This window comes from Ammospiza caudacuta, chromosome 1, assembly GCF_027887145.1.
Source record: "Ammospiza caudacuta isolate bAmmCau1 chromosome 1, bAmmCau1.pri, whole genome shotgun sequence".
In the NCBI taxonomy this organism is placed as follows: domain Eukaryota; kingdom Metazoa; phylum Chordata; class Aves; order Passeriformes; family Passerellidae; genus Ammospiza; species Ammospiza caudacuta.
Window position 1 is genome coordinate 93,891,648 of NC_080593.1, and position 14,020 is coordinate 93,905,667.

Below are 14,020 nucleotides of genomic sequence, written 5' to 3' on the forward strand. Positions count from 1 at the left end.
CTATCATCTTCCTGGGCAGTCCATTCCAATGTTCAACCCTTTTCAGTAGAGAAATTCCTCCCAATGTCCAACCTAAACTACCCCTGACACATTTAAGACCGTGTCCTCTCATCCTGTTGCTGATTGCCTGGGAGAAGAGGCCGACCCACACCTGGCTACACTCTCCTTTCAGGTGGTTGTAGAGAGGGAGGGATAGGGTCCCTCCTGAGCCTCCTTTTCTCCAGGTTAAATAACCCCAGCTCCCTCAGCTGCTCCTCACAGGACTTGTGCTTATCTGGGTACTGGTTATTATTAATGCATCTTTTTTCTGCTGTGGTGCCTGAGCAGCCATGTTTTAAGGGAAGGGAGTTCATCTTCACAGAACTCCAGAGTAAACCAAGGTGGAAGGTACTCATGGAAATCACCGAATTCAGCCCCTGGCTGGGGGTATATCCTGCACAGGACACCCCAAGAGCCACACCATGTGCTTGAGAGCCTTGTACAAACACATCTAACTCAGGCTTGGTGCTGTGATCACTTCCCTGGGGATCCTGTTCCAGAGCCCAGCCACCCTCGGCATGAAGAACCTTTTCCTAATATCCAACCTGTGAAAAATGCCTATCACTTGTTTTAAAAAGTTTAATAGTAATAAAATGGTTATAAAAATAGTAATACAATTAGAGTTATAATAATTTGGACAATTTGAATTAGGACAATATGAGACAATAGACACAAAGAATTACGGACGTCTGGGTACCTTTTTCTGGGCAGCACAAGCCTGAAAAAGGACACATGTTAACAAAGGATTAACCCTTAAAAACAACAGCCTGTTGCATATTCATACACCTCATACATGATGCATAAATTCCATTCAAACACAGGATTCTGTCTGGTCATTGCCAACTTCTTCCTCCAAATCCTAACAGTGCCTTTGAGGCGGGAAGAAGTTTCTTCTGATAAGACAGCAATAAATTCTTTTTCCCTGAAAGATTGAGGTGTCCTGTGGCTGCTACCTTGCTGCAAGTCCTTTCTTTAAAAAAAGTATCCTACATAGCATAGTTTCTATTTTAACATTTTTTATAACCTTAAACTATATTTAACACACTACTTAAGAGAATTAACACAGCATTACTTTCTAACACAACACATATAATATTAATTTTAATATTTGCAAAAAGCTGTCACAGACATATTTTCAGAAAAATCCTTTCCTTAGGATTTTTCCTCCTGGCCTCAGGAACAAAATGTAAACAACGGTTATCTGCTGCTGTGGAATGCAACAGGTGGAGCTGTGATTGGTCTCATGTGGTTGTTTCTAATTAATGGCCAATCACAGTCAGCTGGCTCGGATTCTCTGTCTGAGCCATAAGCCTTTGTTATTATTCCTTCTTTTTCTATTCTTAGCTAGCCTTCTGATGAAATCCTTTCTTCTATTCTTTTAGGATAGTTTTGATATAATATATATCATAAAATAATAAATCAAGCCTTCTGAAACATGGAGTCAGATCCTCGTCTCTTCCCTCATCCTCGGACCCCTGTGAACACGGTCACAAAAAGCCAATCACAAAATACGCATTTTTCACAAACCCAAACCTCCCCTGACACAACCTGGGGCCATTCCCTCGGGTCCTGTCCCCGGTCACCACAGAGAAGCGATCAGTACCCGCCCCTCCCGTTCCCCTCACGGAGGGGGCGCCGCCGGCACCCCCGGGGCCGCCCCGCCTGCAGAGGGCGCCAGGGCGCGCGGCCGCGGCGGAAGCGCGCGTGCCCCAGGCGCGTGGGGCGGGCGCTGGCGGCGCCGCTCACGTGAGCGGCCGCTTCCGGGCAGGCGCTCGGCGGGGGCGGAAGCGGGGCTGGCGCTGCCGCGCGCGTGGTTGGTGAGTGAGGGAGCGAGCGGCCGCGCGCGGGCCGGGCGGGAGGAGGCGGACGGGGAGCGGGATCGGGATCCCGAGGCCGGCGCGGTCCCTCTCGGTCCGGCCCTGCTGGCGGGGCTCGCCGCGCTCGCCCGGCCCCTGCGCCAAGGGCCGCCCGCCTTTTGTGCGACCCGCCCTCCCTCGCGTTCCTGCGCCAGGGAGGCGGCGGGAAAAGCGGGAGCCGCGGCGGCGCGGGCCGGGTGCCGCTCCCGGGGAAACCGGCGGCATCGGCTCCGCCGCGCGCCGCCGCCCCTGCCCCACCTCCCCCGGCGGCTTCTCCTCGCCGCCGCTCCCGCCTCGCCCGGCGCTCCCTGGGGCCGAACTCGCGGCCTCCCCGGCGCCGGGCCGGCACTGACGCGCATTATTTGAACGCCTCGCAGAGCGGCTGCAGCGGGGCGGAGGGAAGCGGCGTTCGGGGAGCGAGCCGAAGGATGTCCCGGGACGGCGAGGAAGGCAGCGTGACCGCCTAGATCCGCGGAAGGAGCGGCCGCTCCGGCGCTCGGGTACGGCGGGCGCGGCGCGGGCTCGGGCGGCGCCGTGCGGTCCCGGTGGCGGCAGCGGCGGGGGATGCGCTGGCGGCGCGGGAGCGCGCGGAGGTGATCGCCTGTAAGTATCGCTGTGCTGTGCCGGGAGAGAGCTCGCCCGCGGGGAAATGCGTATCTGATCGGAGGAGTCGGGTAGGGCGTGTGCCTTGCCTTCGGGTTTCTCAGGATTTTCCTGACTGAGCAAGATTGTGAGGTTCCCGAAGGATGCTGCTTGAGAGCTGGGAGGGAGTGAAACCAGAATCATTTGATTGGAAAAGAGCTCCAAGATCATCAGGTCCTACCTGTAACCGAGTATTTTTTCTGAGCCTGAGGTGAGGGTGCCTGAGTGACATTGGAAGTGGTGTCTGAAAAGCGATGCATGCTACTTTATGTTCAAGGAACCCTGCATCGATTGGACGTTGTTTTAATGCTTTGGATTGTAAAACCGTGTTAGTGCTTAACTGTTAGGTGCTCAGTCTTGCTGGAGGAGGGCCAGGTGGAAATACACAGAATCACAGATTAGCTGGGGTTGGAAGGCACTTCTGGAGATCATTTAGTCCAGTCTGCCTGCCAAGGCAGTATAACCTAGAGCAGGTGTCATAGGAACGCATCCAGGTGGGTTGGATTGTCTCCAGAGACCTTCCTGGGCAGCCTGTTCCAGTGCTCTTATACCCTTAAAGTAAAGAATTTCTTCTTCATGCTGAGGTGGAATTTCTTGTGTTTTGGTGTATGGCTGTTGCTCCTCATCCTGTTGCTGGGCACCACTGAAAACACTCTGGCACCATATTCTTGGCACCCATCTTGGAGAAATTAAAATGCAATAATGAAATTCCCTCTCAGTCTTTTTCAGACTAAACAGGCCCAGCTCCCACAGTCTCTCCTTCCTCGTAAAATGCAGTTTGTGTCCAAGGCAGTTGTTTCAGCAAGAAGCTTCATTGAAATGGTTACATAATTTCATCAGCTGTAGACAGTTTTGTTTGATGCCTTATTATGTAGCCACTGTGGTGCTTATATCCTTATATTTTGTAAGGATTTTGTCCTTTGGTATAGCGTGGTACATATGAATTGGAAATGGATAGGCTTAGATTACCAATTATTCCCAGAATATTTATTGTGAGGTAAGCTGTGCTGCTTTTAGCAGGAGAAAGGATATTTTACATGCCTGCTCCTTTAAAAGAACTTAATTGCTCTGTTCAGGTGTGTGCACACCTGTATTGTGATGTTTTTATGCTGACTGGGAGCCAGACATTACTCTTGTAAAAGCAAACCTTGTAAGTGGAAATAACTTCTATGCCAAAAGCCTCTAGCCATTTCTATATATCAAGTGGTGAAATTCTTGTAACTCTTTCCTAAAAAGATGCATATGGTAAAAATCAAACGTTTATAAAGCCATCGTTGTTATAGTTGGACACTAAAGGACCTTTTCCTTTTGGCACCAGGCTCCAAGTTTTTTAAAACCTTTTGAGTTCATAGGTTACTTGTGCCAAATTTGTACTTCAGTTAAAGTGGTCTTGCATATGATTTTTTAACCTAGTGTGGGAAAAGCAAAACTAAATTGCAGTCAAATGTTGGTGTAGTCAGTTAACATTGTTTTAAAATAATAGAAAATTACGGTTTGTTTTAAAACATTCTTTAATGATTATCCTGTTAATGTATATATTAAATACTGTAGTACAGCACAAATTTCAGCTTGAAGTCCATTGGGAAAATCAGCTGTAGGAATGATTATCACATCCACCAGAAGAGAATCATTGTTTGGATATGTTATTTAGAAATTTCTGGGTTTAGTCAGTTGTATTGTTGGGGTTTTGGCTTGGGTTTTTCTTGATTCAGGTTTTTTTTGTGGGGAAAGTGGATGGTGGCTTGTTTGGGTTTTTTTTTTTTGAGAGGATTAAATAAATCTGTGGTGTAGTGTTTGTTGGGACCTTTTCAGTGTGTTCATTTTTTTAACTTGGTAGACATGTACTTCAGTATCAAAACAGATAGAACAAAATTAAAAAGCTATTTAGAAACTTATGGGAGTTTTAATTTGTTTTGGTTATTGTGCCTCTATTCCAGTGTGTTTGTACAGCTTACAAGTACAGCGGCTCAGATATCTCATTTCTTACGCCTTATTAAAAATGTTTTTGTTTTCCTTTTTTTTTCAGTCCGTAGTTGCCCATTTGTCCTCTTCTTTCCCCCTGCTTCTAGTTATATTTAAATGCACAGCCTGGTATTTTCAGTGTAAGTTTTCTTAGGTGTTATGTGTCCTTTTATGGGTGGAGGCCTGTTTAAACCTGTGATTGTCCATGTGCAGGCTGTGTGCTGCTAGTGATGGACTTGGTGAGCAATGTGCACCTGAAAGGGAACGGTTCGCTGAGCTCCTTGGCTTGACAAGAACTGAGCATGTAAAAAGTTGTTTTGTTGGCAGGAACTTTTTAAAACAAAACCAAATCAGCAACTTAACTCTTGGTAACGCAGTGGCAGGTGCAGATATCTGGATGCTTTATGATAAAGTAGTTCTCAAAGCAAAGATGGCCAAAGGAGCAGCAGAATGTTTTCTGGATGCTGGAAGAGCAGCTGCATGGGATCAGTCTGCATGTGTGTTTAGTCTAGCATCTTGTCTCGGGAGTGGACACTCAGTTATGCATAGACAAAAGAATGAAAACAGTAGCTGTTGTTAGGAGGTTGCTGCTCTTTGGTGGAAAAACTACTTTTGTTTTGTGTTTAATCTGATTAAATTCTCTTTTTGCAGAGAATCAGAATGACTAAAAAAAGGAAACGTCAGGAGGATTTCCAGAAAGTGAAATTCAAAGTTGGGAAAAAAAAGCCTAAACTAGAGAATGCAACTGATACTACCTTCAAAACAAAGGCCATACAAATTCCTGAGCAGCTTAAAGAAGATGGAGTGCTTCCTACACAAAATAGAAAACTTAACATAAAGGTATGCTGTGATACTGCATTCTGAAATGACAGAAAATTGCTTGCCTTTTGTCTAGGTTGACTATGTTTACTGCAATTTGGGAAAAAAGCATTTATAAAAAAATAGATAAATGCAGCAGGCTATCTGAATGCAGCCTCGTGTTTAAACAGTCTTGAATTTCTCTGGGGGTTGGATTTGTTTTACTTTCTTTGTGCCATCGTCTGTCTCTTGCAGCTCTGTGCTTAAACAGGAAAGCTATTCAGGCTGAGGTTTTGTAGTTCTGCTTTTGAGAGCAAGAGTGAGAGGACTTTCCTTTGGTCATCCCTCTGTTGAGTCAGTAGGGTTGTGCATAAATTTGAATGAGACCTAAGGACAAGTCATTATACCTTGTTTTTCCTATCACTGAATTCTGATTATTTGTTAATTGTTGTGCTATAAATTGCATACCATGTTCGTTCTAAACCCATTTTGCTGTTATGAACAGCAGTACATCATAAGAATATTGTGCATTTTTAATTGTTTAGGAAAAATGTGCACAAAATACATGGGGGAAGTTTGAACAGTTAAAATAATAATGATGGCAAGTGTATATGTTTGCTTCCTTATAGGATCTGCTCTCACAGATGCATCACTATAGTCCTGGGGTCAAGCATAATGCACTTCTCGGACTCAAAGAACTCCTGTCTCAGTATCCCTTTGTAATTGATGCACACCTTTCCAGTATAATAAGCGAGGTGGCAGCTGTGTTTACAGACAAAGATTCCAGTGTCAGAGGAGCAGCTGTTCACCTGCTGCAGTTCTTGGCTTCAAAAATAAGAGCGGAACAGATTGCTCCATTTTTCCCTTTGGTAAGTGCCCATCTCTCTAGTGCCATGACTCATATCAGTGAGGGAATTCAGGAAGATTCATTGAAAGTTTTGGACATTTTATTGGAAGCATACCCGGCTCTTCTTACAGACCGCAGCATTATATTGTTGAAGAATTTTGTAGAGCTTATTTCTCACCAGCAACTCTCAAAAAGACTGAAAAGCAGGGACAAACTTTCGTGGATGCTCTCTGTTAACCCAAATCGCAGAGTAACTTCTCAGCAGTGGAGGTTGAACGTTCTTACCAGGCTCAAGAAGTTTCTCCAGGCAGTGGTAGATGGATCCAGTGATACAGAGGATGAAGGGCTTCAAGAGCAGAAGGACAACTCTCATTCTGTGAGGAACCCAGTATGCATTAGTTGGAAGCTCCATGCAAATAATCAGCAACCTATACAACTGTTTGAAAATGGTGGCTTACGACCAAAGATCAACTCATCATTTAGGCTGAGGTGAGAAAATGTTAAGTAGTTTGGGAATTAATGCCAACTGTGTGATCGCAATTTAATTTTTTTTGTGGGATTGTCCCTTAGCCATATTTTAGGACACTTAGTGTAATTTGTAGTCTTACTGCAGAGGCTTGAAAATACAGAAATACTCAGCAGATAACTGTGTTATGTGTATAGCAAGAACCTTTCCATTATAAAGTCTTTGTTTTATGCTATTAATGGTAATTTTGGATTACCAGCTCTGTTGGGATAGTTTTGGAATGCGAACTGACAGTCACTTCTTGCAGGATGTCTAACACACCTAGGGACAAGTAGGCAAATTTCTTTGTGTGAAATGTAAGCTTGTTTGCGATAATGAATTTTACTGAAATGTTTTGCTTTTACCTTCAAGAGTCTGTCATAAGGTCAGGAATCTGTTATCTTTGACTGTAGCTTCTTTTAAAAAGGACAGCAGGATGGGATGTGTCTGGTGGTATGAAGTTCTGCTGAGTTTCCAATTCTAGATATTTTAATCACTTCACCAGTTTATATATTCACTGTGGATGAAAGATGTCTCGGCTGAGACATGCTGATGAATATGAAAGGAAGCTTAGTGTGCTTAGTCACAGAAGGGTTTGTGTGGGTTTCAGTAGTACTCTAAACAGATGTGAGCTGAAGTTAAGGGACAAACAAACAGCTGTTTTGATTTCTCTTCTCCTCCCTGATTCACCCACTAGAGGTGAACCTCCCACCTCACTTTATGGTGCTTTTTGAACATTGGCATCCTCAGATGCATTACTATGGATGTTACATACCTGCTGACAGGAGATGGAATGGTGTCTTAAAAAATGGAAGCAGTTTAGCTGTTACATAGATCTGTTCTCTGTAGATACCAAGCTGGTTTGAAGAAAAATTACAATCCTTGTTTTACTGCTGGACAAAATAAGAGGTGTAAAGCAGTTATACCAAATTCATCTAGGAAGTCAGTGGCAAAAAGGGGGATTAAACCCACTGCCTACTCCATTACTATGTCCATCTTATATCTTTGAAGGAATAAAGGACAGAAGAAGAGGTGTTCTCTCTGAAATACCCAGGTTGACCTGAATCGGCAGATGTTTTCCATTTCTGTCGGGGAGAGGCATCCATTGCTGCTCTCCTAGGCTTCCTCTTTGGAGGTAGCATATTACTTTTGGTAGGTGTGGGAAGCATATTAAGCTCAGTAAGAAGGTCAGCTTTTTCTCCTAAAAGTGGCTGTCAGCATAAGGGTTCAGTCATGACCAGCAGTATCTGCTGCAGGTAAAATTTTAGCTGGCAGCTAAAATCACAACTAAACATCACTGACTAGGCTGGTGATGCCCCCTTGAGGCAGGGAAAGGGTTCAGTGCTGGGCACAGAACAGTCCTATTGAGTTCATCTTTGCAGTCAGAGGCACACAGTTGTGCACCACTGTGTGTCAGAGGATGCTTGTATTGTGCCCTGGGTGATATGCAGTGTGTCATGTACCAGGCTGTGTAATAGCTGAAGATGCATTGTATCCAAGGTCTAGGAAAATAAACTTTACATCTGGTGTCACCTGAATTGGATTCCGCTTTTCTGAGGAGCTAGATTTTGGTGGAACATCGTGATGTGCTTCTGGTTATAAATACTTACAAAAAGATGTTTGCAAGCATGAGGAGGAGCCAGAAGAATAGAAGGAAACATGGCTAGAATCCAAGGCGAGATTGGCAAAGCAAGCTGATGGCAGCAGAACAGAAGAATAGAGAGGGAAAGATCATCTGCTGAAGGTACTAAAATGTTCTCATTTTATTGCATTTGTGCATATTTTTGGTGTATTCATTTTTCACAAGGGTACAGCTTGTTTTAGTGACTATGTGTGAAGTTCCAATAGTTATGGTGGTGATTTTTGTATTGGCCACTGAAATAATTTCTAATAATCTCAAGGTGTTTAATTCTGTCACTTCCAATCCAAACTGTTGCCTTTTATGGGTATTCCCAGGCCTCTGCTATGGCCACTACTGCAAGGACAGAAATTATTTGTAATAAGAGGTGCAGTACTCTGTGTGTGTGTGTTTTAAGTCAAATAGTCAAGTCTATGATCCTAGCTAAGGATAATGAGGTGACCAAACCATAAGTAATTATTTGCAGAGTGTGTGTGTGTATTGGTAGTCTTGTCACTAATACTGCAAGTAAGTTTCAACTTTGTTTTTCCAAACAGCATAATAGCATACTAAATTGTTAAAGTTCCTGTATCTATTTAATCTTGCAAGCTCATTGCACAGGGCTGACATATCAATGATAACCTAGTGATTATGGAATGAGATATTCTGAATCAGTTTGCAGTATTACTGTTTAATAAAAAGGATAGATTCTGAGCTTGGAATGCTGGATGATTCAAAGATGCAAATCTTAAGACGCTGTTATCTTCTGTTGTGTGGTGGATCTTCCTACTGTGTGTAAATTAAAAATTGCAGTGTATTAGAAAATTGTTAGAATGTATTCTCTACATTATGTGCTGACTGTGCTGCTTTTTGCATCAAACTCATTTCAGGTGTGGAAAAAGAGAAAGCCTTCACAACTCAAATGTGGTGGTACCAAGGCGTGGGATTTTATTTTTTTTTTGACTGGAAGAGAAAGAGTTGAGCTTCAGATTCTGCTGAGAGAGTTCAATATGAAGCTGCAGAGAAAAGCAAAAATGACTTGAGAAACTGAAATGGAAGATGAGGCATAGCCGATAAAATGTACATGTGCATCAAAGAGAAAAGGAGAATGCAGTTCACTTGGTGTGCTGTGTGTTTGCTGCATTTGGCAATGCACACAGAAAAGGAGGACAAGTAACCTGGCTTAAACTGCAAGCCATAAAAACTTAACTTCCAAAGACTTTTCCTGTTTTAAAAGAACAGCAAGTTATTTCCTTATTTTCTATTTCTTTTATGCTTCCTTGACTTCCCTTTGCTGAATTTCTGTTGTCTTCTTACTGTCAAATGGCAGATATTTACACAATTTTTGTTTGGTCCTGCTGTATAAAAATACTGGCATTTTAAAGAAAAATGGTAGCTTAGGGTACACAAATATCTTGCAGCTCCCTTCAATAGTATTTCATTCTGATATAAAGGTGATATGCTTTGCAGTGTTTCTAAAAGTCACCCTACCACTCAAGAGTAGTGATAACAGATATGTGACAGCACAATTGCCATCAAACCTGCCCAGGTCAAGTGAACCTGTATTGTTAAGGATATCTGCTGGACAGATTGCTATAATACTTTGTCATCATCTGGCACCTAAAATGTATTTTACACTTTTATTGTTAACCTTAAATATGTGGAGGAGTCTTACCTGGAGAGATAGGGGCTTCTTCTGCAGGGGTACATGAAAGCTGTGCTAAGTATTCTTACCCCAATGCTTTCAGCAGCTGGGAGGAGTACCCCTTTTGGCACTAATTCTTCCTTTTTCCATTTCTTGTTTCAGAAAAGTACTGAAATAGTTGTGTGTTACACTTCTGTAGAAATCTTCTAATCTGGATTACCAGCTCCTCAGGTTTCATGCACTATTCACTTTTTAATTGGGAGATTTTTGTGTTCCTTAAATAAATTGCTGGAATTCCAGAGTTCTGCTGTAATATCAGGTATTTTTGCTGTAATATCAGGTATTTTTTGGAAAAGAAATTACTAAAGACTACTACTTCAGAACTATTCCAGCCAATTACTTAAATTTCAGACTTGTCTGAGGCCATAATCCTGTAACAGCATAGCATGTACAGGACAACCTGACTTTTTCAATGAGACTGTAGTCTTGGCATCAACAGGCTAGATTTCATTGTGATTGTAACTGGAAGATGGGATTTGTCTGCTGTATTTGAGATAACAGAATTAAAAAGTGTAAGATAGAACCATTCATAAACTCTTTCTAGTCTTAAAGAAGCTGGTGTCTACTGCAGTGCCTGTGCTACAGAAAGGAAATAAGGCAAAAAAACAAATAGAGCAAATTATATTTATTGGATATGTTGGTGGCTGCAGTTAAAGCTAAGCTTTATAAAATTTTAACATGTTTGATAATTGTAAGTAAAAGTAAAGCAATTTTTTTTTCTTATGATCAGTTATGTTTCCACTTATCCCTTTTATTTTGTGGTGGTGATCTAAATTCTCCCCCGTCTTGCCTTAATTGAAAAATAGCTTGTATTTGTCTCACACTTTGTTTTAATTCCTTCTCCCTGTTCCTTTTACATGTCATTAATACCTGGATATTGGTTTAGTGATTTTTCTTGATACACTGATATCAACTAGAGAGAAATGGCAGAATAAAATTATTATTTGTATTGTAGGTGATGGCAAAACATGTAGCTAGAAGGATAGAACTAATAGAAGATATAGCTAATTGGGTAATTTAGAAGTGACTAGGGAAAACTGCTTTACATCTTCAATATGAAATTAAAATACTTGTCAACAAAACTTCTGCAGGTCTGTTGAAAGTTTTCCAGTTCCTATTTTGAGTGTATATGTAAAGAAAAATGACTTGGAGATCATTACTGAAATAAAGGAGTTTAGCAGCAGGTTCAGTGTGCTAATCCTATGCATGTTAGGAAATTAAAATTATGATAGGAATTCCCCGCTGTGAATTAGGAAACAAAATCACAATGGAAAACAATTTTACACATGATCGATTGAAACTGTTGTTGCCTCTTTTTAAGGAATCTGTACTCGTTAAAATTAACAGGATTTACCAGGGTTTTAGTTCATTTAAAGAATCTTCTTTTCAAATTACTTGAATTTATCCAGTAGCAGTGTTGGGTCATAACTGCTGATTGTCCTTTCAGAGACACAAGGTGTTTTTTGAGTAGGGGGAGAATAAGAGTTGCTTTTTTTGATTTCTGGGAGATATTGTATTAATTTAAACTGTATCTTGGTTTTTAAATTTTTTTAACTTCATTATCAGATAATTTTCTGTTAAGTTGCCTTTCAGAGCACAGTAGCTAAACATCAGGTGGGAACCAAAGGTATATTTTACAGGAACTTTTTTTTCCACATTTGATATGAAAAACATTGTGTTTATTATAGTTGGAGATGGTTATTAACTGTAATAAACCTCATGCATTTGACAACACCTTGTAGTCAGCTTCGTTATTTTGCTTTAAAGAGCTTAAAAGGGACTTTTTATTATTTTGTTGTGTTGAATATAATTAATTCCTTACTGTTGGTTGAAGGTGATAGGATAATGCACATTGTATTTCTCCATTTCATAGACTTCACATGTAACAATGGGGAAAGAAATACTGAAATCTAAGAAGTTGTTACAGAAGCACACAAACTTGCAGGGAGACTTGGGAGCAGGTTTGTTGTAGATGGTTTGAACTCCCTTTTTTCCATACTGAAATATCTAGCAAGAAAGCCAGCAAATATTTAATGTGTTAAAAAAGTATCTTTTCCCATTATTTAGAAATGAGGAAAGTGGTATTACTGTAATCTTGTTTTGAAAGGTATGATCTTTATCTTTTTATGCTTTTTTGCTTTTGTTGTTTAGGTCTCTGACAAGTGTAATGGACAGTGCAGAAAAAGGCCTGTCCTCGGCTGAAAACTTAAAAGGTTTTATTGAGATAATAATTCCATTACTGATTGAGTGCTGGATTGAAGCATCTCCTGCACAATCAGCTCCCATTCTTGGAAACCTTTTGGAATCAGAATCTCAGCAGCTCATGCAGCAAGTTCTTAGCATAATACATTTATTGTGGAAACTCACAAAGCGACACGATGAAACATACAAAATGGTAAGGGAGAAATGATCCATGGCATAATGATGACAGTTCATTTTGTTTGGATAAGAAACTAGTGGTTTGGTGATTTGAAGTACTGAAGGCACTTTGTTAAGGGAGAAAAAGCCTAGGTGTTGAGTAGATTTTGAATCTGGATTTTGTTGCCTCTTACTGTAGAAAATAATCTGTTGAACTGAGCCAGGAGTTCAGTAAAAAGTCTCCAGGAATCCTCCTTGACTGCAGCACAAAGGTTTTGAAACTGGAAATGGTAATAGAAAAGAGGAGCAGATATTTGTCTCCCAGATAACCTCTAGAATATAAACTGGAACAAAGTATAGAATGGAGTTTGTTTAAAGATTCCTTGTTTTTGTGTGTTGAAAAATTTCTTGGGGGAGTGAACAAACTAAATGTTTGGAAAGGTAGAAGATAATGGTGGTTTGAGATCCTGTAATTGCTTGGTGCAATCTGTGTTGCTGTGATTGGTAGGATCATAAGACATTGGATGAAAAAGGATTTTAGCAAGTATCCTCTGAAGTTGTTTTTTTTTTTTTTCCCAGGTTTTTTTCTCTGTATTTTACTTAGATAACTGAATTACTTGTTTTGCTAACTTTTGCCGCTTTTCCAAAAAATTTGCAAATTGGAAAATTTGGCTATTGAGTAGTTGGAAGAAAGGTCTTGACAGCTCTTGGTTTAACCTGTGTATAGGACTGTAGGTCCCTTTGCTAAATGAAAAGCTACACATAGGGTAATTACTGGAAAACATTTGTGGAATCATTACATTAAACCAAAGTTACCAAACATACCCTGCTTTGAGGGATGGATTCAGTGTGTCTGAGCAAAGCACGCTGTTCCTGTTTTTTCTTCTTCATCTTTTTTAGAGGCCCTCTTGGAAGTGGGCAAGAAAGCAGGCACTTGACCTGGAAAATTCCTGTGGCAGCCTCCTGTCCCTATCCTTTTTCTGAAAGATCCTGGAAAACTGCTGCCCTTAGCCATAGGGTGCCTGTCTTTTGGTCATGTAAATGGCACACTCCTCTGTCAAGATATAAAGTGGTTTGGGTACACACAGTTGGATTATGACCTTAAGTTGTTTGTGGGGAGAAAAAAATCTGAGGTTCATACAACTTGGTTTTTTTGTGGAGCAAATTTCATTTTAGATTAATTTTTTTTTTGTCTTTATAGTTACCATTATATACAAAATGCATTCAAATGGCTCAGTTTGAAAATGAAAACTTTGCTTATTAAATAGCCCTTGGGCTTGCAGGCCAAAGTGGCTATCACAGTCACTATGGAAAACCACTCTGAATATGCTTGGTGGAAAGCTATTGATCTTTGAAATAGTTTAATGGTCATTCTCTGCTCTTAATAGTTGAATATTGAAAAGATTATTCTGCCTGATCAATTTGATAGCAATGCAGGTTTTTTTAGTGGTGAGTTCTGCTGGACACTTTGTGGAATGGTGACTGTCTGCTCACCTGCAAAGAGGTATCGGAACATGTTTTAAGTCCACTCTGATTTTAAGAACCCTGATAAATTGATATAAAAGTACTTTCATTCAGATCTGTAACTCAGATTAGTATTGCATATATCCACATAAATATGTGCTAAAAAATAAAATGGTTCATGTAGCAACATGTTGTTGCTCAACCTTAACTTACAGCATCTTGTTAT

The 14,020-nt window shown here is 41.0% G+C and overlaps 1 protein-coding gene across 3 annotated transcripts in view; it reads left to right on the forward strand.

Moving 5' to 3' along the window:
- Nucleotides 1-2,294: 2,294 nt before the first annotated feature.
- Nucleotides 2,295-14,020, forward strand: part of TEX10 (testis expressed 10) — a 54,112-nt gene continuing 42,386 nt past the window's right edge. For 2 of the 3 annotated variants that reach the window (XM_058819183.1, XM_058819197.1), the window contains exons 1-4: nt 2,295-2,498; nt 5,151-5,339; nt 5,927-6,633; nt 12,124-12,367. In XM_058819183.1, coding sequence (XP_058675166.1) covers nt 5,160-5,339; nt 5,927-6,633; nt 12,124-12,367 — 1,131 coding nt within the window. In that variant the 5' untranslated portion in view covers nt 2,295-2,498; nt 5,151-5,159. Of the gene's footprint in view, nt 2,499-4,563; nt 4,640-5,150; nt 5,340-5,926; nt 6,634-12,123; nt 12,368-14,020 lie in introns of all 3 variants that reach the window. The other variant, XM_058819189.1, reaches the window with a different exon arrangement.